Source organism: Equus caballus, chromosome 17 (genome assembly GCF_041296265.1).
Source record: "Equus caballus isolate H_3958 breed thoroughbred chromosome 17, TB-T2T, whole genome shotgun sequence".
Classification (NCBI taxonomy): domain Eukaryota; kingdom Metazoa; phylum Chordata; class Mammalia; order Perissodactyla; family Equidae; genus Equus; species Equus caballus.
Genome location: NC_091700.1, coordinates 95,066,485 through 95,091,177, shown reverse-complemented (window position 1 = coordinate 95,091,177; position 24,693 = coordinate 95,066,485). Strand labels below are relative to the sequence as shown.

The 24,693-nt window shown below is 41.1% G+C and overlaps 1 protein-coding gene across 1 annotated transcript in view; it reads left to right on the top strand.

Moving 5' to 3' along the window:
• The window catches only part of EFNB2 (ephrin B2), a 41,148-nt gene that overhangs the window by 1,981 nt on the left and 14,474 nt on the right, over positions 1–24,693 (top strand). Inside the window, 1 exon segment of the mRNA NM_001114943.1 lies at positions 19,972–20,255. Coding sequence (NP_001108415.1) covers positions 19,972–20,255 — 284 coding nt within the window.

Here is a 24,693-nt window from a genome sequence, read left to right as displayed (position 1 = left end):
GTATTACCTCCTAAAGTTGGAACATAAGTATCTTCTTTTCGTAATGTGTTGGGGGGGGGGGGCGGGGAGTGTGACTGATGTTAACTCACCATCCTGTCGGTTAGGATTGGTCTGCTTTTCTGAGCTGTAGTCCCCGATGTAGAGGCTTGCACACTGGAGGGAGAATCTGCCTCCCTTCACTGAGGATGTTGCTCTTGGTGTGATTGCTCCGGCCTTCAAGAGTAGAATTTCTTTTAAAGTTCTTATGATAATGGCTTGCCTGGAGGACTGGATAATTTGTCCCTGGAAAAGGTTTACTTAAAGTATACAGCTGCCTGCTTGAGACATCAGGAGGATTTCTTCCTGGAATAATGATATGAAAGAGCCTTTTCTAAGTTTCAGAATGAGTAAAAACCCCTCGTGCCAAGGGGTTGCTTTATTTGCGGGAAGTTGCATATGTTTATTTCCAGAGAAAAGTTTCAGTCAGTAAATGCAATGTGGCAGGAAGGTCATCAAATGCATTGAAGTTTCACATCAGTTCACGTGAACTGTGGAACAATTCATTTGTAATGAAGCAACCATCAGTAATTAGATTTGTTTCGTTCACAGGTCAGCTTTTTTAGCAGGTGGTCGACATAGGGAGCCTGAAGCAGCTGTTTGGATCCAAGGTCCAGAAAATCCTTTGTAATTTCCCCGTCTCCATAACTACTTTACCCACACTATCTGCTCCCATCCCTGAGAGTTTCTGCAGTTATGGAAAGAAGTTCTATACACTGAAACATTAGCGACTGCCCTGTTAGGTTCTTCACATTGCCTCCATAGGCTCTGTTAGAGTTGCGCCTGTTGCAGCCATTTGGATTGTTTAGCTATTTATTTTTTAACTCGAGTGAGAATAGCAAAGCCTGGCTTTCATTTCTAATTTAACATTTCAGTGGAACAATTTTTTTCCAAGCAGGGTGTTATTGCTAAAATGAAGTAGTTGGCTCTTTTTAGAAAAATATTAATTTCACTTTAGGGTGAGCAAGCCTGTATTGGTATGGTATTCGAGAATGAATTACACTGACTTCGTTGAAAATTTCAGCAGAACATTAATTTCTTATGTCTTGCGGTGCTGTTGCCTATGCCCCACACACTAGTTGGTTAACAAAGCAGTTTGCTTTTCCCATATCATTTTTCCCTACATAATACTGAATTCCTGATATTGATTGACTTGATACAAAAGAATGGCTCGATAATATCCAGATAACCTATAATACGTGGGCTCCACCACAGTCGGGCTCTGAATAAATATGGACCTGTCAGAGACTGATAAAATAAACTACAATGGATAGTGCTGTTTAAACAGTCCATTCAATACCATATATAAGCCAGCCTGCCCTCCATTGTGTCTGAAATTCTTATTTTTGTAGGTAAACAAATGCACATTCAGCACAGATTGAATAGCCCCTTGAACTATGCTCCACAGTTTGCGTTTGGGTTAATCTTGTCAGTTTTAATATAGAGAGAAAAAAGCACACAGCACCAGGGGTGGAATTGTTAGTGCTTTCACATCCACATTCCTTACATTTTGTCAGGATGATAAACCGTAGGTAATGGACTGTCGTTGTTCTGCAGGACGACTGAGCCAGGGAAATCACAAAGACGAGCTCACGCGCTATCTCACAACATGCTTGGTAGCCTGCTTTTCAGAGAGAAGAGAATTTATTTGGGAATCGTGTGTCTAGGGACCACACTTTTTAACCCCAGCAATTACAGCCTCAAGCCTCAGAAACGGGAGCTGGAGGTTAAGATGATTTGTTAAGCACTTGGTTCTAAATCTTTCACAAAGCGTAGCTCTTGACACTTGTCCTATCCATGCAAAGAAATGCAAATTACTCCAACATTCCTGAATGTTTCTGACTCCTAGGCTGAAGTAAGAGGACAGGTGAATTAGCCATCATGGCAAGGCCAGCTGAAAAGGACATTGCAGTGGTTTCTCCATATGGAGTCAGCTGAAGAATAATCGGTATACTCAGATTAATTAGCATGAAACCTCTTATCTGTACCTTTACTGAGATAAATCCGTTGGTTGGGGGTCAGCACGATAATTACCCTCAGACCGACATTGCAATTGGAGCTACTGAATCCTTGCTACCTTGCCTTCCCCTGAAATGCCTCAGGTAGCTCCCGGAGGTCGAGTGTGACACCTGCTTTAGAGCGACGTTTCCCAGGGCGCTCACCTAATGGGGAACGACTTGAGATCCTAGCATGACTGCAGCGATGCGTCATAGGAATGGGAGTGGCAGGGGAAGGAAAGACAGACCCTCTTCAAAAAAGAACATTTTTTAAAGAAGGATATTTCTTTAACATTTTGTGAAAACTTTATTCCTAAACTCTTCCATTGCAAATTAGACAAAATGAAGCGCTCTTCTAAGAAAATTAACGATTACCATGGTACTCCTGTCTGCCTAATCTCTGCCTTCGTTTGCTGCTGACATAAAGAGCCTGTTTTTCAGGTCACTTATCATACATCTACATAGATTTGCTTATGAGCTCACCCTTTGTGTGGCAGAGGAGAGCCTTAAATAGGAGTGTTCAACTGTTTAAAATATTTTGATTAAAATATGCAGAACCCATAGAACTATAAGCTTCTAGTCAGGAATTAGCTCTTTCAGGGACGAGCCCTCCTGCCCCCCTGTTTTAGGGGAGGAATTAGAATGGAGCTGGGAGAGGAATATAAGAAAAGCAAAGAAGGAAGGATGGCGAATGGGACAGTGTTCCGAACAGCTTGGAAAAACTCCTGTGGCTTCATTGTCTCTCTAAAGCCAGAGTACAAAGACATAAGCAATTCAGCCCTTCTCCCATGATGGAAAATGTAAACCGTTGACATGGCTCCCCTGTTTAACTTGTTTAATTCTCATTTTAAATTCAGTACTATACTAGCCGTGTGAACTCTGAAGATTTCTTTAGTAATCCATTTTGTAGTTCCGAATCAAAAACAAAGTGAAAGGGTCTGACACAATTTGCTTTTATTTTTAGGCAAATCAACCCTGGTCATAGTTAATAAGGGGATTACAACCCAGACTAGGTCTTTACAGATGTAATGTAAATCAAGGGCAGAGTATAAAGAAACTGATCCCTTTTGATTGAAGTATGGTAAAAAGGCATAGAGAAACCAGCAGCAGTAATCTGATTGTATGGCAATAAAACCACCATTTTCTGTCTTTCAGATAAAAATAATGTGGTAAATCCATGCAGTTCATAAGATGTAAAGGCAGATAAAGGGTGAAGCCATGGCAACATATAGATTAGCTTGATGTTGGAAATGACACGTCTCTGAAAAGGGAGTAGAAGCGTAGGCCCTTGCTCCAGGCTGTTGGCTATTATGTGAGACCCACACAGACTTGGAAACTGGGATTAGAAAGTATGAAAGCCCTGCTTGTGGCCTGGGGATGGTTAGAGCAGGAAAGAAAAGCTGCTCAGTTCTTGCTCATTGGTGGCGGATAATACGGCAAAGGTAGATTTCATTGCCTGCCTGTTTCAGAGGTTGAGATTGGGCTGATTAAAACTTCAGATCAGTGCAGTTGTGAAGGCCTGAGAGATCTCCCTTTTAACTCCTGGCCTAACAGCGGCAGCCATTCTGTAGGATTAACTGCACTTGGCGGTCCTTGCCTTAATCTATTTGGGCTTCAGGCAGGGACATGCTGGGAAGGAACAGAGACCAGAGGGGATAGGTAGGGCTGGAGTTATCTGGAAAGAAAAGAGAGACCTTTTGATTTCAGCCATCTTTCAGACCCAGTGCCATCGCACGCCGCATGGGAGAAGCAGAGGTAAACATTATGCATTGTCCCTCGTCCTCAGCCAGATAGATCTTCTCAGTTTTGTCTTTCCCACCCTGAAAAAAAAAAATCTAATAAAATAAATAAAAAGGGGAATTGAGTTTTCACTCAAATCAGTGCTAATCCAATATACCCTAAACCAGTGGGCTCTATCTAGATGAAATTTTGCTCATAAATGTGAGTCTTAGCCCCTGCATTGAATCGGATAGGTGCCATTCGTGTGAACGATAGGATTATAAAAATGTTAGCGCTGCCCAGCTTTAAAGTTAAAAACAAAAAAGAATTGCCCTGCTGTGGAATCTTATTGCCTTCTGTCCTGAACAGCCTTGTAAATGAGCTGGACTTTTGTTTTTGCCTTCCACACTTTCCATTTTAGTCATTAAACAATATGAGCCGTTGAAGCCGTGATTGGGTTCCATGCAGAGAGACATCCGTAGTTGGGTCAAGCCAGAAAGGAAATATTTGCTTTATTGCCTCCTATTTGGTGTTGCAGAAAAGTCTCAGCACTTCTTCAGCAGAGTCTGAACTCTTAAGACATTGACAATACGGAAACTACAAACACCCCAAGTGCCTTTCTTGATGGAGTGGGTAAGGGCATTCGGTGTTCTCCTAACAGCAACTCGGGGCCTTTCTAGACTAACACGTTCTGTGAGTGTCTGAAGATCTTCATTAAATCCTAAATATTCTATTTCAGACCCATTTCGTTGATTTTGTTCCTAATTCTCAGCTGACTCCACCATCTGTTTTGGGCTATAGATTTATTACATTAGTTGCCTGTTTTTCTGGTCATTACTATGTAGCTTTCACAGATTAAAAACATTTAAAAATTATTGCACATAGACCTGTCATACCCAGTGCCTGCTACTTTACCTTCCTTTCTAGCATAATTCACAAGTCTATATCAAAAGATCCATTGCACTTGTCTAGATTCATCAGAGAAGGGACACCCCCTAATTTATAAGCTGGTCACATCTGAGCACCTTGTGTTCTGCATTTGACAATGATTGCTAATGGCCCATTCAGCTAAAGTATTTGCTTGTTAACAGGGAACAGAGCATGATAAATGTCCAGCAAGCTTGCGGCCTCCTTCAGCTTTTCAAATGCAGACTGGTGCATATTTATGGCAGGCAAATGACAAAAGAAGAAGCTGAATGGCCCTGGCCTCCAGCTTTCTATTAAGAACAGGGTTAAAGTGATTAAAGAAATGATGCAGGAAATCGCTGCCACTTGTTTACTAACGTCATCCAACAGTTAGCTTTGCGTTCTACCTGTGGTAACATGTTTCAGAAGCGTTAGAGATAAGGATGGTTGGATCTGGCGAACCAGTGGAAAGAGAGGTGATCAATTATGAAATGTTTTCCATGCACACTGAATGCCAAGTGAACCTATTTCTGTTGCTCCTGCAGAGACCCAGCAGTGGCTTTTTATTTTCCTTTTCATGTATAAATTCAAATATGTAATTCTAGTCCAAAGCATTTTGTGGCCGGTGAGTGCATACTTGCTGATTTCAAATAAAAAAACAAAGTAGGAGACAGCTCCATGAAAGGAAAACAGGTTGTTTCTGCCCTTAGTAATTCTCCAAACAAAACATGAACAAAAAATTCATAGTCGTAAAGTATTAATAATTTGCTGTTTCCGCTCTCTAAAGCACAGAGAGGTAAACGTTCTAACGTCTCCATGTTGGGCAGACATTCAGAACGCTATGAATGAACCACGGGGTTCTGCCTTGCTTTGAAAACTTCGTTTTCTTCAGTACTGTAAATTCTTTATGTTTTTTATATAAAACTATTAAAGAATTCAGTTCATTTTCTCGGTTTAAATTGGGTTGCATCCAGTTTTAATTACAGTCCTTGTACGTTCTTCCAGTAGTTGCTAGTCAAGTCCCTACTGCCCCTGAGGCATTAATCTGTGCTTTTCATGTCCTGATTACTCCCATATCACTCCAGAATTCTTATGAGTGCTACCCACATTTTTGAAACTAGTAGGGTCAGTGTGTTTGCGTTGGAGGGAAACAGGTGATTACAGACCATCCTAAGGCTTTGGCTTGTTTGGAAGGGCTGTGTGTGTGTGTGTGTGTGTGTCAGGTGCAACTCCCTACTATCCGCCCACTCTGCTGTTGCTCCCCGTCCACACTCCCGGCAAGATAACTAACCTTTGTGCATATCAGAATCTCTGAGCTGCCGGTCCACAGTATCTGAAATGCCTGTTTCCAGCATCTCTTCAGCCTCTCATGTTCCAGCTGAGGAACCTGAGGCACAGCACGGTTCCACCACCTGGTGAAATGCTTTCAAATCTCGGTCCTTGCTCTTTCTACCAGTTCAGCTGACCTGAAAACATTTACCCTGAGTCGGAACTGCCCAACGGGTGAGTGGGGCTGAGCCAATTATGTTCAAGGCCAGCTCAGAATGTATCTAACTGCAGAAGAAGTTAGAGAATGTTAGTTTCCATGGAACTATATTTTGGGTACATTGTAGATTAAAACAAGCTCTCATAAGTTCTGAATGCCCCTTTGTCTATGGGAAAATGGCTCTTCATTATAACAGGCTGTCTAATAAAGTTCACAATTTCCCCTAGATGAGTGCTCTCTCTTTATGACGTAGAGCAAACATAATTTGTTTAAATCTTTTCTCTGTAATCCTACAGTACTTTAGTTAAATATCTAGGGCATAGGAAGAACATTATACTGTGCACTGCACTGTCATGATTCATAAGTAAGTCTTAGTCGCCTTCATTGCCCTCCTTAGCTCTAGAAGTCAGGGACAAAAATGTTTTATTTCATCAATCTCTACCTACTAGCTAACATTGACATCCAGTAAGTATTAGTCGAATGAACAGACACAACCCAGATCTATGTTTATGGCTGCCTATGTTGTGTTAACATTTCACCTGTTACTGGAGCTCTACCCTCCAGACCAGCAGCTCTAAAACTTTAGGGCATCAGAATCACCGGGAGGACTTGTTAAAACAGGATTGCTGGCCCGCCCTGGAGTTGGGATTCCTGAGGTCTGGGTGGGACTCTCAGCTGATGCTGATGCTGGTCTGAGACCACACCTTGAGAACTCTTGCCCTAGATCAACTTTTTTTGGAAAATAACTCAACATTAGACCATCACCCTCTTAAAGGTTGTGTAGGAATCTCTGAAGAAAATCTGTGGTTCTTGTCTCACTGCTCTCTTCCCCCATTCTTGGAGATCATAAAGGATCATCTAGATCACTGCTGGTGGATAATTCACTGATTTATTCAACAGCATTTATTAATAGTGAGGGCTGTTACTAGACACTGAGAATACGAAGAGAAACGGCCTCTACCCTCAAGAGACTTAAATCCTAAGGGGAGTAGAGGGAATTCCTGGGGGAAGCAAGTGCATTCTGTGCTGTAGTGCGTGGGAACTGTGCAGCAGGAACAGAGGAAGGAGACGGCATTCATGCTGGAGGGCCGTCAAGAAAGCAGCCTCAAGAGAGGGGAAACTGAGTCTGGAGAGAGAATGAGCATTTCTAAGCAAGGTCACAGTAGATCTCTGAAAGAAAGAAAATGGTAAGCAAGTCAAAGTAATAACATTTCAGCTAAGGGCAGTGTGTGTCTACAAAGTGTACATCTGTAAGCATCTCAATTATTTCATACATCTGACCATAGCTCAAAGACAGATCCCGCAAATGAAACAAATAGACTCTGTGGGCTAGCTAACCCAATGATTTCAGCTACCTTTTTAATATGAGAATTAGCAGTACCTATTGGCTTTCAAAATGCGTGTGATGATAATGGAAAGGTCAGACAATTCGATTTAGCAAAGACAGCCGGGCAAGTGCTGTCTGAGTTTAGTTAAGAGCATATGCTTTGCAATCTGGCTGTGGGAGCCTGATCCCAGTTCCTCCACTTTTTAGCTGTGTAACTTTGGGAGCAGTATCTTCTATGTCTCTCAGTTGTCCTGTCTCTAAAATGGGGACAATAATCTGATAGTACTAGATAAAAGAGTAATAAAATTGTGCTCGGGATTAAATGTGGTCAGGATTTAAAGAGCAAAGCTCTGTGCTTGGCACAACGAAGCAATAAATGTCAGCCCTTGTTAATAAAAATTAATTGACTATCTACTGTGTGCTTGGCTATGACTCAGTTCGCCTTCCACATGCAAATGCAGAATAAATAAAACTAAAATGTTAATAAAGATTATAACATGGTGCTTTCACCTTTAAAGTCTCCGATGTTATATTTGTATCTCGCTTATCTGCCAGATTTCTGTTCATTCTTTAGTTAAGACTTCTCTGCTGTATGCAGTGCTGTTTATTTCCCTTCTGCTACAAGTTCCATGCTCTCTCCTCTGCTTCCTACCCCTGATACTTTGTTGTAACATTTATCACCCAAGACATACTCGGTCAACTTCTCCACCAGGGACAGAGGAGGCCTGGGCTGAATGGACCTTGTATTCTAGTTCAGGGTACAGTAAGAGACTGGGATGTTGAACGAATACAGGAATTCAACCTGTAGGGATAGGCATTATAGCAATTTTTGCATTGTTACATGATATTTCTTATTTAGAAACCCACTTACCTGGTGCACATGGTCTGTTTTATTTAATGACAGTTGTATGTAGCACTGACCATGTGCCAGCAGCTGTTCTAACTGCTCGACATTAAACCTTCATAGAAACCATCTGAGGGGGTACTTTTGTGATCCCCAGAATACCAGTGGGGAAACTGAGGCACAGATTGGTTAATTAACTTGCCCAAAGTCATATAGCTAATAAGTGGTACAGCCTGTATTTGAACCGGATTACTCTGGTTCCAGGATCCCTCCTAACTCTCTGCCTCTTTCTTAGGCTGTTGCATGGAATAATTAGCAATTGTAGATTTCTAATTAAGCATGCGTTAGCTCAAAGCAGTGCATACAAGGTAGATAAAAAGAAAATTTGGGATGTAATTCTTCTCTTGTCCATCTTGATTTATAGTCTTTCCTATGATGGGCAAGCAATTCTAAATGGATCCTTTGAATCTTTGATATAACAGGTTCTACCCAATGGAAACTAGGCAATTATGAAAGTGTATGATATTAATGCATTTAGTGAGTATTATTTCTTTGGCTAGTAACATTTTCCTCTTAAAAATTTAAATATTGGATTCTTTGTTGGAAGAAAAAGAGGTCATATTTTCTAGGCGAGTTACATTTGGTTAGATGCTGAGCGTGTGTCAAGCTAAGGAGATAGTATGACATCTTTTTTAGAGTCTAGTCACAATTAAATGCCATTTTATTTTGGATTTTGGGATCTGTGCCAGCTTCCAGCTTGTCAGAGCTGAGAAGACTCAAATCAAGTCCAGGCCTATTTCTACAGCAAACTGGGATTCTGGCTTCTTGCCTGTGGATTCATTCAGTATAGCCCATCTGGCTTTCGATGTTGTGCAAGTTTGGAGCAGTTTGTTCAGGAAGCCAGGCAGCGAGGATTGGTGGGCTTGGGGTTCTCTTGACTCCACAGTGAGCCTCCGTTTGCATTTTCCCTGGGGCTTATGGTCTGCTTACCTGCAGCCCAGCCAGAGCTCTCAGCCAACCAGATCTTTGTTCCTTTTAGCGCTCAGAACCCCAGGGCATCCTCATCTCTCTCCTTGTCCAGTTCCCTGCAGTTTAGTTCACTAGCAGCCTGTTTGAATAAATTATAGAATTTAACTTTTGATGTGCTTTTTGTTTTTTGGTCGAGGTAATTCCAGGCTGCTTCTAGTGACCAAGCAGGAAATAAATACATCATCCATAGAGTTATAATGGCATGCCATTCACACTTTTCTAAGATACACAGTTTTGGGATGATCTGTGTGGAAGTCAGGAACCCAATCTGGTTTTATTCCTTTCTGAGGTTAGCAGTGCGGACCTGGCCGTTGTATAGCCTCCTTTGTTCTTCCCATACTCTCTGAACTGTTGCAAAAGCCACGAGAGGTGCAGGAAGATGTCTCCCATCAGACGCCCACAGCAAACCTATCCCTGACCTGCTCTGGAGCTCGGGAAGAAGGAAGGAAGTGTCCAGGAGGCAGCCATTTCGGTGGTTTGAAGCCACGGCACACAGCCTTAGACTTCTTATGCTTGAGTGCCAAGGAGAATCTCCTCGTATATCAAGAGAGAACTAAAAGAGTTTTGTCTTTTCTTAAAGCTTGTTTGTTAAAGTGTTCATTCTATAATTACAGAAACACCTATTGAGCAGCCATCCCATGCAAGGCACTGGGGTGGGGGCTTGGTGATCCAGTGGTGAACACGACAGGCTGTCCTAGGGTAACGCTCCAGCTTGAGGAGCAGGAGTCAGATGCCCTTGGTGTACACTCTTTCTTTCGGTGCTATTTTTCACACCAAAGGGGAGAAGTTTCGTTCACCCATAAAACATGAGTGAATTGTTTTTCTAAATAGGCACCATTCTCTTAAATTAAAAATATGTGATGATGGGAAGGAAAGAGATGGAATGTCTTGATAGAAAACATACACGCAGACACTAGATTGTGATATTTCTGTGCACTAGGATCTTAATTCCATTTGTTCGAGTTTTTAAAATGCCAGCCCATTCCGTGTATGATTTATGTGTGCCTTTCATCTCGGTGATTCTCCCACTCGGGGAGATGAGCAAATGGATCTCCACACTGGTATCTAAAACAGCAGAGAACCAGCTGGCATTGCCCTTTGAATTTCTTTCTATATGAAAGCCATTCTTCTTTCTGGTGCCTCACCTATAAATAACAAGAGTTCCACCTTCTTTTATAGACTCTTACTAAAAGCATGGTTTGGAACAAGACCGTACAGGTGCAAACAAATTACAGTCGGGACAGAAGCTCGCACCGTCTCTTGCCTCTGAGCGTTATGAAATACTTGTTTCGATAATGGAGCCGGTGTGGTGGAGCCAGTGTGACAAAGGTGGCCTGAGTAGTTCACTGAGCTGTTCACTTTCCCACCACACATCATAGCATCCCCATCTTACTTTTCAAGCCCACCAGTTTGCCTTACCTGGATACAAAATACAAGCGATGACTTTTTGTTGTTGTTGGCAAGTTTTGAGGGTTTAGATCAGTTCCAGAAATAAAGACCTCTATCTTTTGTTTTTGAGGCAGGTGGTTGATTTTTGTTTTTAATTCCATGGCAAAGATTGGCAAGTCTCTGTGAACAGAAAACTGATATCTGGGCATCACACACTTCGTGTGACTTACAGATGAAGACATTTTTTCAACTTTAGGTCACTCTAGGCTGCTTTTCTGTGAACCGGAGATTTTTATTACAGTGAAAATCATGGTATGGAGAAAAATTAAATACTTGTGTTATTTTCCTGAAAGAAAATAACTATGAGAATATTAAACTATGAGAATATTATCTTTGAGCATTTTAAAATAAAACTTACTTTAACCACCACTGTTTTGAGCATTATATCACAAATAAAAAACAAGATTAAGATCAAAAGGAGTCAGTTTTCATTCACTTATGGAGCACTGTAGGCTGTGAAATTTAATATTATTTTGACTTGTAGGGTAACTGTAGAATGACAAAAGGAAATGGATTAAGCTTAAATAAAAGTATATATAGCAGCATACACAAACCATCAAATGTAAGTTGAGGTCATTGGGCCGAGAACAGGGCCCTCTCGCTCTGTCATTGCAGATCAGAATTTTATAAATAAAACTTTCCTTTAGACTGTAGTTTAATACTCCCTTCCAGCCTCTGCGTAGATGAAGAGGCACACATCCCCGGCGCTCGCCTTGAAGAGTTGCTGAACTGGTTTGTGTGCCCATAGGCTCACCGTCTATTTGAATTCTGCACTTCTCATCTTTCCTTTTCTTGAAAAGATTTTTCTTGTCGTTGGTGTGAAGTTTGAAATGCACACCCACCCCCCCCCCACTCTCAGTCTCGGCTTTATAACACTTTAATGGTCCCACATTGTATAGCCTTCTTTTATGCCTCTTTTCTTTTCCTTGAATAAATCAGGTTCAAGTTGCAAATGCTATTTGTTTTAGAAAAGTGTGAAAGAAGGGGCACCTGTGAAAACAGGCAGTTGTTCCAGCACACATACACACTCGAATTAAAGCAGAAAATGTCAATTAGAGCCTCCAATTACTACCTTATTTCTTGGAGGTTTAAAGCCACTGAGAAGACAGTGGTGCTCCCGCTTGAAGTTTGAAGGTAATTACTTGTTACTCCAAGCGGTGGTATCTGGTAACCTAATTCTGTATAAACCTGACACCCTATAGCTACACCCCACTATCTCTCTGGTTTCAGAATAAGTTTGTACAGAAACCTGTTCTGATGTTAAAGTGCAAAAGGGGGCAGTAAAGTGCTATTCACAAAAAAGGAAATTTTTTTTCCCCAAGTATTTCTTATGGTAGATAGTGCCTAAGTCTTTCTTGGGCCCTGCTTTTATGTATTCATTTTGTAACAAACTCTTCTGTTTGGGGCATTTAGAGACTGTCTTATTAAGCTGTAGCAGCACTCTAGCCTTCAGTGGAAGTAATGCAAGACTGAATATCCTGCCTGTGTATAAAATGTGCCATCAAATTCTTGTACTCACGAATTTAAGTCGTTCTTCAGGGGCTTTCTACTGCTAAGTGCACAGAGCGTTTCTGAAAGGAACATAGGGCTTTTCTGTGCTCATGCTGTTCCAGCTCCGTGTAGACGAGGCAGGCCCCAAGTGCACGGTGAAGCCGAGGGTCAAGGGTTGGGGCTTACCCGGAACAGCGTGCATCTTTTGTTAGGAGGTAACTAGAAAGACCAGCCAGTTCCAGCAGAGCAGCCCATGTGCTTTCCCTCGTTCAGAATTCCAGACTAACCAATTTACAAACTGACTGCTCTTCTTCCCTCAGCCTTTGACATTTAATTGAAATAAAAATAAAAGCATTTTTATGGAAAAAGTGCATGTTTTTCAAAATGTGGTAAACTCAGACTGTGCTTAATACAGAACTCTAGCTTGCAAATAAACCTATTATATGATATGATTTTTGGTGTGCCAACTGCTGGGGTAAACCTGTTCCTAAAGCTGCTGCTCAGATTCCCTGAAACGTTAGCCAACTCCCAGATTTGTGCAGTTCAATGATTAAGCATAAACTGCATCCCATATTTTTCATTTATTTGAGTAAACTCAAATGTTGTACGTTACTGCAGCTTTTGTAGACTGAAGAATTGATTTGTTAAATAGGTCAGAAGTCAGATTATAATAATTTTGTTTAGTTGCTTTCTAAGGAATTGCATCAAAAAAGTGAAAAATCTACCGGCCTTTAATATTTTAAATGTTTCTTTTTTAAGCCAGAGTTTTGAGAAATTGCTCAAGAACACGATACAGTTTGTTTTTTGAAACTGTACATTAGAGCATAATGTTCCAGTCTGATCACAAAAGCATTTAATGTTTATTGCAAAAAATTCTGAAAAAACCCAGAAAGCCAGAGACCACCCCGAATCCATCATCCAGTGCCCAAAGCAGACTCGGGTGAAGTCCCTGTGTTTGACCGTCTGTGCCATCAGCAAAACAGGCAGAATAACATACCATATAATTGTGATGTGTGTATATTTTCAACTGAAATTAGCCATTTACTTAGAATAATCATATATTCTAATGATGTAATTTTGAAATGAAAGGAAAATTAAAAGCAATTCTCCATGAAAAAAAGTTATGTGCGTTCACTTATGACTGACTCTGCTTGGCAATTTGCTCTGGAGATGGAAGGCCATCACCTGTGGGTCTCCTGTGCCCCACTTTGCATATTGGTGGGATTTGCATTGGTCCTGTTACATGAGTAATGTGCTCTTGTTTCTCAGGTGGATGATACCTGCCATAAATATGCAGGAATAAGAGATATTTAAATAGATTTTTGATGTGCATAATAGTACGTAGAAATGGCTCTGGATCTGAGCTGACACTTTTTAAATTCGAAGCACTGCCGTCATGTCTGTCTGGAGGGGCTTTGCCTGACCCGGTTATTTGGATACAGAAACTGGTCGTTCCTGTCTGCGTCTTTTTATTTTGTGTCAGCTTGATATTTTTGCATTCAGCTACAACATACTGATTTGTCCTTGTTTATATGATACTTTGTCATATTCTTTGATCATTTACTTCCACGTATTGCTTCCCTCAAGAGAACCAGGTCTTCTATATTTCATGTATATTTTCAGACTATCTTGGCATCAAGAGGCCACTCAGTAATTTGGTCATTCCTCGGTCATTCTTCTAGGTTAACCTACGTATTCTTGGCGAGCCTTGAAGAACAGTGTAGGAAATCGTTGGATGTTTGTCCTGAGGTGCATGTGTTATAGTCAGGGGCAAATGCAGGAGCGGGTAGGAGAGAAAAGAGAAGCAGGGAAAATGGGGCATCCTTGGTGGCATTGGGGTTCCACTGCACAGCTATCCCTAAGCATCTCAGCTACTGGCATCCGATGGGTCCTCCTGTTCCATCGGGCCAGGTTCAGAAGGCGATCAGGCAACCGCTGCTTCCATCTGATTGACCCTGCAAGACCTGGTAATGCCATCCTGGTCATCAGGAGACTCCAGACTTGAGATCACAATGCGTGATGCTCTGGTCGGTCAAAGAAAATGGTGTGTCGTGACCCCTGAATTCTTAAGTGGCTGATTTATGCTTTGAATGCATTAAACTAGTTTTTTAAACAAGCATGGATTCCCAGTGTGGATTAAAACATTAAAGGATATTGTGTCACATAATGGCTGTAGTATTGAAAAAGTTTCTACAATGATGAATATGAAGTTGAAATGTCTAATTTAGATTATGAGAGGTCGAATGTTTAGATAGAATATTTAGGTTACCAAATACTAATGTCTAATTTAGGTTATTAGATTAGTTCAAAGTATTCCCCTTGAAAATATGAGAGTCTAGTTTGATGAATGATAAAAACTTGGATGAAATTTGACAAGTAATCAGAAGATAAAAACAGATTTGGATATCAAATCATTTCAGGCAGGTTAACTTGGAAACCCTACTTAGAGTTTCCATTTTATTCCACAATATGTGTTATCTCTATATTTGATTCCGAGTCATCACCTCTATTGTCTTGCTTGGGAATGATTCATTGGGGAAAACCATAGGAATTGCCTATTTCTGCTCAGCACACCTCACTCTTGTACCATCCCCAGGAGGCCCCCTGAGAAGCATGGCGCCACAGCACCAGTGCCCCGGAAGCGTCCCAAGCCTCAGGTTCTCCTGTCTGGGCGATGTGGCTTCCCCCTTCAGAAGGGCAGCAGGGGGACTGCTCTGACTTCCAGGAGCCTGGCGCAGGGTGGGCACTGGCCTGGCGGGGTCCTCTCTCCTGTATAGGACAGGAAGGGCTGCCGGTCTTAGAAATCTTTTGTTTTGGATTAGAAACCAGTGGACTTTGTTAAGGGACACTTCTAATCACTTTTTGTTTGAGTGTAGTTTAACAAACACAACCTCGTTTGTGTGGTATGGGTTGTAACTGTGGGGCTTTTCTTCTGTGCTGCTTTTGGTTATGAGATGAACATTATCTCATGACACAGAAAAATATCTGTTTTTGACATCCACTACGGAGCGTCAGTTTAGTAATTTAAAATTAGCTGGTGGTCACCACCATCATTATTCTGTTTTTTAATACTTCCAAAGTCAACATAGGGTAAGTATATTATTGAATATTACCCCCAAAAAAGTATATTATTGAATACTACAAAATATTCAGCGCATAAGTGTGCTGTGCAGTCTGGCTTATTAAGGTCTCTAAGCAATCTTGAGGTAACAAAAGACAAATATAAATGTCCTAGCTTCAAAAATAGAACGCAATATTTACTGAATTGATTTTAACATATGGGCTGCATTGTTTTCCATTAGAAAATGGTATTATTAAAAAATAATAATATTAAAAAATAATGCTTTGGTGGCCCGGGTTTGGTTCCTGGGTGTGGACCTACACTGCTCTGTTAGCAGCCATGCTGTGCTGGTAGCCCACATACTGAAAAGTAGAAGAAGATTGGTAGAATGTTAGCTCAGGGCCAATCTTCGTCAGCCAAAAAAAAAAAATTCACCCCATTTTCTTTTCAGGTACATTCTGCAATTCTCAAACTGTCTGGAGTCCATCTGTAATATTACATTTAAAACACAAATTCCATGTAGTTGGTCAGTTTCTTCCTCACCTGTTGGCTCTTGGCCTCCTGGAACAGGGCAGGGATGCCAGAGTCTCAGGTGACTACCTCAGAAGCAGTAGGCTTTGGGCACAACTAACGGGCTTGGCACAGAGCTGGGCTCCATCTGATGCTCACAAGCCTGGGTGTGACTTCTCTTGATTTTCCTTAACTTCATGGCTTATCTATGAAAAGCTCAATTTAGAAAAAATGCATTTTATAAAACCAGATTCATGCTTTAATGTGATGCAGTGAGAACTGAAAAGTGCAGAGAAAGGGGCTTTTCCTGTCGTGTCTTGTGTTTGGCTCGGGCGTGTCTTCATCTGTTTTGCGTGTTATGTATGTGTGCAGTCATTAAATGAAGAGAATGTGATGTAAGGTGCGTTGATCAGCGCTTAGCAAAGAGTGAGCGTTCACAAGCAACAATGTTTTTGCTATCAGTAGTTCTGGAAGTGGTTGATTGCCTTGCATTCTAAATAGGAAGGAATCATAGAAGACTGCTGATACTCGTACATCCTCCAGAGAGAACAGTCCGAAACTCCATCTGCACTGCTCCTTGCTCTCCAGAAACACACAGTGCCTGGGATGGTGTTTTCTGGAAAGCCCGTCTCTGTTTTCTCAGCACACCCCTGTCCCAACTCTAGGTGATCCTCTCTTCGGAATTCCTTCCATGCCTGTGATCTGCAAATAGTTTGTGGCACTTAATTAATATGACTTAAATTTATTTGTGTGTATCTTACCTTCCATTTGTTCTTTCATATTGTTTTCAACTAGTACTTTTTTTTATTGAGCATCTACCGTATGTTGGCCCTTGGGCATCCAGCATTGACTCAGACACATATGGGACCTGCCTACCCTCAGGGAGCTGGATTGTACATTCCTGGTGATCAAGATCTTCTACTTTTCTGACTCTCAGAGCATCTGGCACGAAATACGTTGCTTTTGTTGTTACAATCACATTGCTCTTGTTTGCTCCCATGTTGCCTTAGAAACTGTGAGGGCTCCTGGGAGGCACAGGGGCTCTGGGACTCAGCTGCACCCAGAGGTAACGTGTGCAAGAAATCTGTGATTTGGGCTCTCAGCTCAACTGCACCTTTTGTCTGCTAAGAAACCATAATCTCATCAGTTAAAGTGATGGTGTGCTAACGGGCATCTATATATGCTTAAAAAGGAAACTTTAAAGCATTCCAAGATTGGGTCCTTTCAGATGGATTTAAATAAAGAAGCAATAATTTTTTTTGAGGAACTCTTAGAACCATTACTTTTTCAGGGCAAAGGATCAAATTCTAGCGTTCCGTTTTGTCACGGTGTATTCTGCAAATGTTGGGATTAACTTTGCTGAGCATATCAAATATGCTTATTGAAACTTGAGATTCCTCCCCTTGCCTTCCATTTTGATAAGCCATCCCATGGGCGACCCCTCCCCACACATCACTCCCCCATCGCTGACCAGTACATCTCTTTATGTGGTTTGTGCCTTCTGAAGTGAGGAGATCTTTGTGTGTAGCCAAACCGGTCCATATGTCATTCTTGACCTCACCCCATCTGCGCCAGCAAAAGCTGGAACTCAGATTTGGTGAGTGAGGAGAGAGTCATGAGGAGTTACTGACATGGGCAGGGAGGAAATCTCCACTGAGTCTTTCGTTAAGCAGGAAAAAAATCTTCATGAGGGAAACAGGATCTTGGGAGCATTTTGAATGAAGAAAGAGCTTAGTGAGCCAAACTTTAGACCTAGCTGTGCTGTGGGAGAGCTCTAAGATATGCAGAGATGATAGACGCTTGGGGGTCGGGGGAGTTCCAATCATTTTCTTAAAAAAACTGACTGTATGGACAGGAAAATGGGTCCATCTGGCTGCTGAGGACCCTGGTCTCTGAAGCCTGGGCAAGCCTGGGAAGTGGTACATGTGAAAGTTGATGGGTGTGAAGATCAGAGCTCTGGAAGGAGGGCAGGGACAGGCATCCAGGCTGCAGACCTCACCTGTGATTTACGAATGCTTCTAACAACAACGAACATGTGGTGTTTACTCTTTGCCAGCTACTAAAGGAGCAGGTTTGGGATAGAAAATGTTTCGGGTCAGGTGGGAACCGCAGGCAGGAGTTGGCCTCTGGTTCTTGGATGCAGTAAAGATTTCCTAAGAAGGTCAAGGAATACGACATGAGAAAAAGGAGGTCAGGAAGGTAAGCAATGTAATGCTCACGGTATTTCATTTGTACCTGCTGCCAGGCATCTTGGCCCTGCTTCCTAAACACAGCAACATATCAGAATCACTGTGAGGGGCGGAGGTAAAGACTAAAAAGCCTCGTCCACAAACATCCTCATTCAGTCCTTCAGTCTGCCCACCAGAACCCAGAGTTGTGCTCTATACACAGGGAAGATGGAGTTGCCTAGAGAGAATACACCGGCTCTCCGGAGGTGGAGGGAATGCACGCCTTGGGAGTCCTTCAGTCCCCTGGGGTTGACCTTTCAAAGCCTGTCCCCAGAAAACTGTGAAAATGGCCCAGAAGATCACAGAGGGGTTCTTACTAAGTGGTGATCTACATTTGTCAGAAGTTGTAGAGAATTCTTCAGGGGTACACACGTGGTTGTAGGAAATTTTGCATTGTTATAAAAAGTATTCATTTTGAGTTCTGCTTCACAGAGTGATTTTGTTAGATGAATCTTATTCACTTTGTTTTGAGTGAATGAATGTCATATGTTCTTGCTAAAGGAGCTCAGTAGGGAAAAAAAAAAAGGACCATCAGTTTTGGGGTATCTACAATCCATTGGGATTGTAAAATAACACATTCCCAAAGAAAATGACAAGCCACTGTGTGCAGTGTGCATTTTTCCTGCCATAAAGAGCATTAGTTTTTAATATAAATCTGTAACGTAATTTCTGTTGTGTTCTGTGACACTTCATAACCATCCTCATGCTCTTTTCAGAGAATTAATACCATTCATCAGCATAAATCATAACGTGTTCCCTCAATATGAGTTTGAAATGGGGGGTGCCCCGGCATCCTGGCTTTCTCTCTCAATGAATTATGACCCATTAATCCTGGTGGGCGTCCCTGGTGAAAGAAAGGCTTGGATGGAAGGATTCAGACGTGATGCTTTGTTCTGGGGCTTTAATATTTTAATGAGGCTGCAGGCTTGGCTGCTTATGGAGGAATGAGATGGGATTTCTAAGTGTGTTGCTTGTGTTAGCACTTGTAGAAGGACGTTCATTAGGAAGCTCTTGTTTCAGTTTCTCCGAGAAACTCCCCATTAGAAGAGATCTTTCAGCAGCATGGCTAGCAAGAAGCGAGAAGAGGGGCGAGGCTTTTAGCTTTAAGCGTTAGGGGATATTGGATCAGTCGTCTTAGTTCTTAAGATTTGCTTCTAAGAATTAATTGGAGCAAATACATCTCAAGGGAGGGGAAAAAAAAAGTTTGCGGAGCAAGGACAGTAGTTGCTGTCCTTGCAAGTCGGGGACTCTTCATCTTGCAGCTGAATCAATACTACGACTAATTATTTCTGGTTATCTTTTATGGGTTTGTAAGACATTTCTTTTGTTCGATGTAATAAAAAACCCATTGTTTGATCAGTGACTGACTAATTATGATAAGTAATTTGAAACATTCTTGATGAAACTTGTCTGTTAATTAACATCAACAGCAAATGGAAACTAACAGGACAACAAAGTGTTAGTGCATCCACTGTTCCCTGGAATTGATGCCATCTTTCTGTGGTGTGCCCAATAAACCAAAGCTGCCAATGGTTAAAAAATAACAAACAGGTGGGAAGGTCTGACTCACCATGGAGGAAAAGTTATTGTAAAGCTACACAAAGGAGTCCTGAAATACTATGAGGGAGGGGGTGGGAAAGAAATGTCAGGAGGTTGAGTGATCTACTGTGTAGTGTAAGGAGAGCGGTTTCTTTCTTTCCTTTTATTTAAAGTGTAATTCCTAAATACGTTCATCTCATGCTAATCTGAACTAAGATACTTTTGGTAAATTAAAGTTTGGATCCATAACATTGTAGTTTGGAATTATTGACATTGTCTAGCTATGTTGTAATTATCATTAATACTGTTAATTTTTATCAACTCAATGGCTTTCTTTTTATGCTTTTAGATTTCTACCTGGACAAGGACTGGTACTATACCCACAGATAGGAGACAAATTGGATATTATTTGCCCCAAAGTGGACTCTAAAACTGTTGGCCAGTATGAATATTATAAAGTTTATATGGTTGATAAAGACCAAGCAGACAGATGCACTATTAAGAAGGAAAATACCCCTCTCCTCAACTGTGCCAGACCAGACCAAGATGTAAAATTCACTATCAAGTTTCAAGAATTCAGCCCTAACCTGTGGGGTCTAGAATTTCAGAAGAACAGAGATTATTACATTATATGTAAGTATAATTCTATTCATTTATTTTATACAAATTAGGATAAGGTAAATAGGTTTGTATTGATTTTTATTTCCTTAAAATTATTATTGTGGCAAGTATTTGGTGAGAATCTTTGCTGAAGGTTGTCCATGTTTTTTGAAACCTTAATTGAATGTGGGACCCTGTACTAACAGTACTCATTAAATACAAATACCTAAAGAGAAAAAAACCTCCTAGAGTTTTTATAGTTTTGAAATAAGTAGATATATGTGAATATACTCGGCATCTCTACTGGCGAAACCATTTTTAAGGACCATTGGTGAGATTTTGATAGGTGAATCTTGTGCGATGACTTTTCTCTTCATCCATCCATCCATCCATCCATCCATTGACTCATTCTTTTAGTATTTCCTCTATGCCAGAAACTGCTTAAGTGCTAAGGATTCAACAGTGAACAAGATGGTATAATGGTACTCATTTCACATAAAGGTATCAATCCAGAGAAGATGGAGCTCATAGGTTCAAAAGATGGGGTTTACAGGCAAACCGCAATTATACATGGGCATGTTAAAACCAGATTTAGAAGAATAAAACAACACTTGGGTTTGCTTGATGAATTGCTCTTTTTTGTCAATCTATATAGTAATTTGACACATTGTTTCAGAAACAGATACTGTGTATCCTTTGGGTCATCTCTGAGCTACTGTTCACTCACAAGGCTGTGAAGTCAGATGATGCACCCCCTGGAGCACATGCCTACTAGGTGCAGATCACCTGCAGGCGCAAAGCAGGATCACTCTGGGGCCAGGGTTTCGCCAGAGTGCAGTCTGGGTGACTGGGACAGCTGTTCACGTCACTCAAGCAATGAAATATTTTTTCTTAATTTCTTTGGTTTAAAATTGTGCTCATGACTGGGTTGGGGTCTCCACTCATTTGTTACTCAAGGCTTCAGTTCATCAGGGAATGCTGAGCTGCTGTCCACTGGCTGCACCCTTCCAACTCGTGCTGATCAGATTGAAGCTCTGGCTTCTCATCCCACTAGCTGCTCTTTAGAGCACAGAGTCAACAGTTCACTGAGTACCTATTTAGTGTTCAGTAATATACTACGTCTTCCTACATTAGTAATTAAAACAAAGATAGTCGTAGCTGTCTAATTATCTTGTTGTCCTTTGCTGTGAACCTGAAATGCCACATAAATTGAAAAGCTATTTTTAAGCCAACTTGATACACAGACAATGGCTTAGCTAGAATAATTGACAAAGAAAAAAGGAAAGTGGTAAATTATAGATTTAAAGGAATAATTATCATAAAATGAAAATAAAAGTGTTCTGAGGGATGAAACAAGCAGATGGGGTGGTAAAGTGTGCAAAATATATAGAGATTTTCAGTCTGTATATATTTTCAAAATATTCAAAGATTTCAATACAGAAATCTTTGAAAATATAAAATAGTTATTTGGTAAAATAAATGGAAACCTTAAGCTTTTTGTAAGTCGAACAGTGTATTATTTGAAAAAAAGACTTTTTAAGTAAGACTGTTTACCAAGAACGCTAATGTTTAGCATACCATTTGTAGGGAACTGAAACTGACCTCTGATGAATTCATGAAGAAGGTTAGTGCCCCGGATTGGGTGGGAGAAAGAACATGGAGGATGCTGAAGAGTGGAGGCCCAAGAGTATCAGATGTTGCTACAGTGTTAAACGTGTGTCCCAGAACTGTGCACGCAGCCCCAGTCCACGAGCTGACTCTTCCATGGAGATAAGCCAAAAGACCCAGACTCTCTCCTCCAACTTTAGTTTTGACTTTTAAAGATGGCTTTGTGAATTCTAGGTTCCCACTGAGTGCAAGTCTGATTTCGGCAAACACTGTGGGTTGAGCCTTTAGTCTGAAATAGTATGCAAGAAATGCAAATAAATACATGGTTTATCAACATCTTTTTGTTTAATGTAGTGAGCATTTAATAACTACTTGTTATCAACATGTGACAGATTTGTGTTTAGAAGCACAACTTAATTTATAATTATAATATTAATCTACACAATGATGGCATCTCTTATTTTTCTTTTTCTAAAAACGTAATGTTAGGTTCAGTAGCAAGTAGCTGAGCTGTGCTGCCCTCCAGAACTCTCCTTAGAGTTATGATTTACAGTGCAAAAGCCTGCGGTAGCCTGATAAAAGAATCTTTCTTAAAATAGACTTGAAGGTTTCAAGTTTGAAACCATGCGAAGCTGTTTGGATGCTGCTGGCTGGGTGACTGGCACAGGGCTGGGTCGAGGGCCCAGGGCCCAGAAGTTCACCGGGAAGTCCAGGGAGATGCTCAGCAGAGTTGGAAGACTTCCACCACATCACAGACATAGGAAGACTCTCAGATACTTGGGAAAATGCAGAAGCCGATTGCCCACCCTACAGCAAAGCTCACTGATGCACGGCTTTCCCTGGAAAGAAAATGAATGATGAGAAGAACAAATTTTAAAATGGTTTAAAAAGCTAATGTTGACTTTCTGTTGCTTCTTCAAGAATCCCAAGATTTTTAAAAGTCACTAATTTCCACATCAGCCACTCACACGCACTCACTCCTACACGCAAAGACACACACACACAGAGTCACACTCTACTTAAAATAGTGCTATGCTAGGTAGCATGATGGAAAGTACTCAGATTTACAAGTGTATTTTTAACACTTCAAACCATCGATTCACTTTGAGACAGTTAATAATATTGGTATTTGAGTTGCTGTAATATGTATGACATGTGTTCAACTCCAAATCATAGTGTCTAGTTAGTGAGCACCTTCATAACTTTGAGAATTAGTGTGGACATCATCATTATTGTGTGCTAGTGTCTTTCCTCGGGAAGGAAAAAGAGAAGTTATTGTTTGGAGTAGTGCTTCATTACCCCAGAGGGGAATGGTCCAAACTGCCAGTGGACTGAGTTGTTGTTGGATAATTCCCTAGGTGAACTGGCCCCAGGAGCACCGGGCCAGCAGCCCAGAGCACTGGGTTCTAGTCCTGTCACTTGAGCTTAATGAGAAAGTCACTTTTTGTTTCTTTGAATTTTAATTTCTTTTCTAGAAAGTGCTTTTATTGTTGTTGTTGTTGTTCTGGCCATTGATGGCGGTCTGCAGTTTCCAACCTTTTTATGGTTGGACGTACACATCCAATATAGGACCTCTTGTTAGTGTGGCTCGTCTCCAATCGAAGTGGACAGGATCTGCGGTAAATTCTTTAAAGACATTTAATTTGATTTACGGTATTACTAGATTAGAATATAGGCATCACACGTTTGAGTTTTAGAAGTAAAATATTAATTTTTAATTGGAAATGTATTTTTAAACCTACCAAGTACCCACTAAATTCCCTTAGGAAATGACATGGCAAAATGAAACACATCCTCATTAATTCTTCTCATGGATGATTATTTGCTTTGACATGTGGCAAAATGACATATATGGGTTTTCTTAATGTTTAGAATTGACTTTTTCAAGTGACCTATTTCAGTAATTAGCTTTGGGCCTTATTTGCATAATAAAATCTCCTAATGTTACGTGATCCAAAGGTGGGGACGTTATGACTATTTGGTCTCTAAAAACCCCCTGTTCTTCATTACATTCAGATTCTTAATTGTCTTGAAAACATAGTAAGCACTTTACATAGGCTATGGATATTTTTATTATGTCTTTAAAATTTAGACAAGTTTATGAAGTAACTGTTCTGAAGTTGCCCATTTTCAGGGGAAGCTCTGTCTTGGTAAAAGTCCCATTAATATTAGGAAAGCATTCCTAACTGCCTTCTCGGCCTTCATCCATACTTGTGTCGCAGAGGTTTCTTGTAGATACTTCCTATGCTTGATTTGCAGCAGCTTTTTTTTTTTTTTTTGAGGGACTCCTATACTGTTTTCCATAGCCGCAGCACCATTTTACTTTTTGGTTTTTTTTTTTTTTGGGAAGATTAGCCCTGAGCTAATATCTGCTAATATCTCCTCTTTTTGCTGAGGAAGACTGGCCCATGCCACAACTAGAAGGACCCACAACTAAAATATACAACTATGTACTGGGGGGATTTGGGGAGAAAAGGCAGGGAAAAAAAAGAAGATTAGCAACAGTTGTTAGCTCAGGTGCCAATCTTTAAGGAAAAGGAAAAGTCTAGCCCTGAGCTAACAACCATGCCCATCTTCCTCTCCTTTATATGTGGGACGCCTACCACAGCATGGCTTGCCAACCAGTGCCATGTCCACACCTGGGATCCGAACCGGAGAACCCTGGGCCACCGAAGTGGAACATGCACACTTAACCGCTGCGCCACCAGGTCGGACCCCGCAGCTTCTTTTTAGAAGTGATAACCCAGAGCTGAATGAGGTGGCAGGTTTGATGTGTTGGCCTTTACAACATCCAGCCTTGTGAAGGTTCTGTGGGTTGGTTGTCCAGCCCCAGCAAAGGACCTTGCAAAATACCCACAGAGAG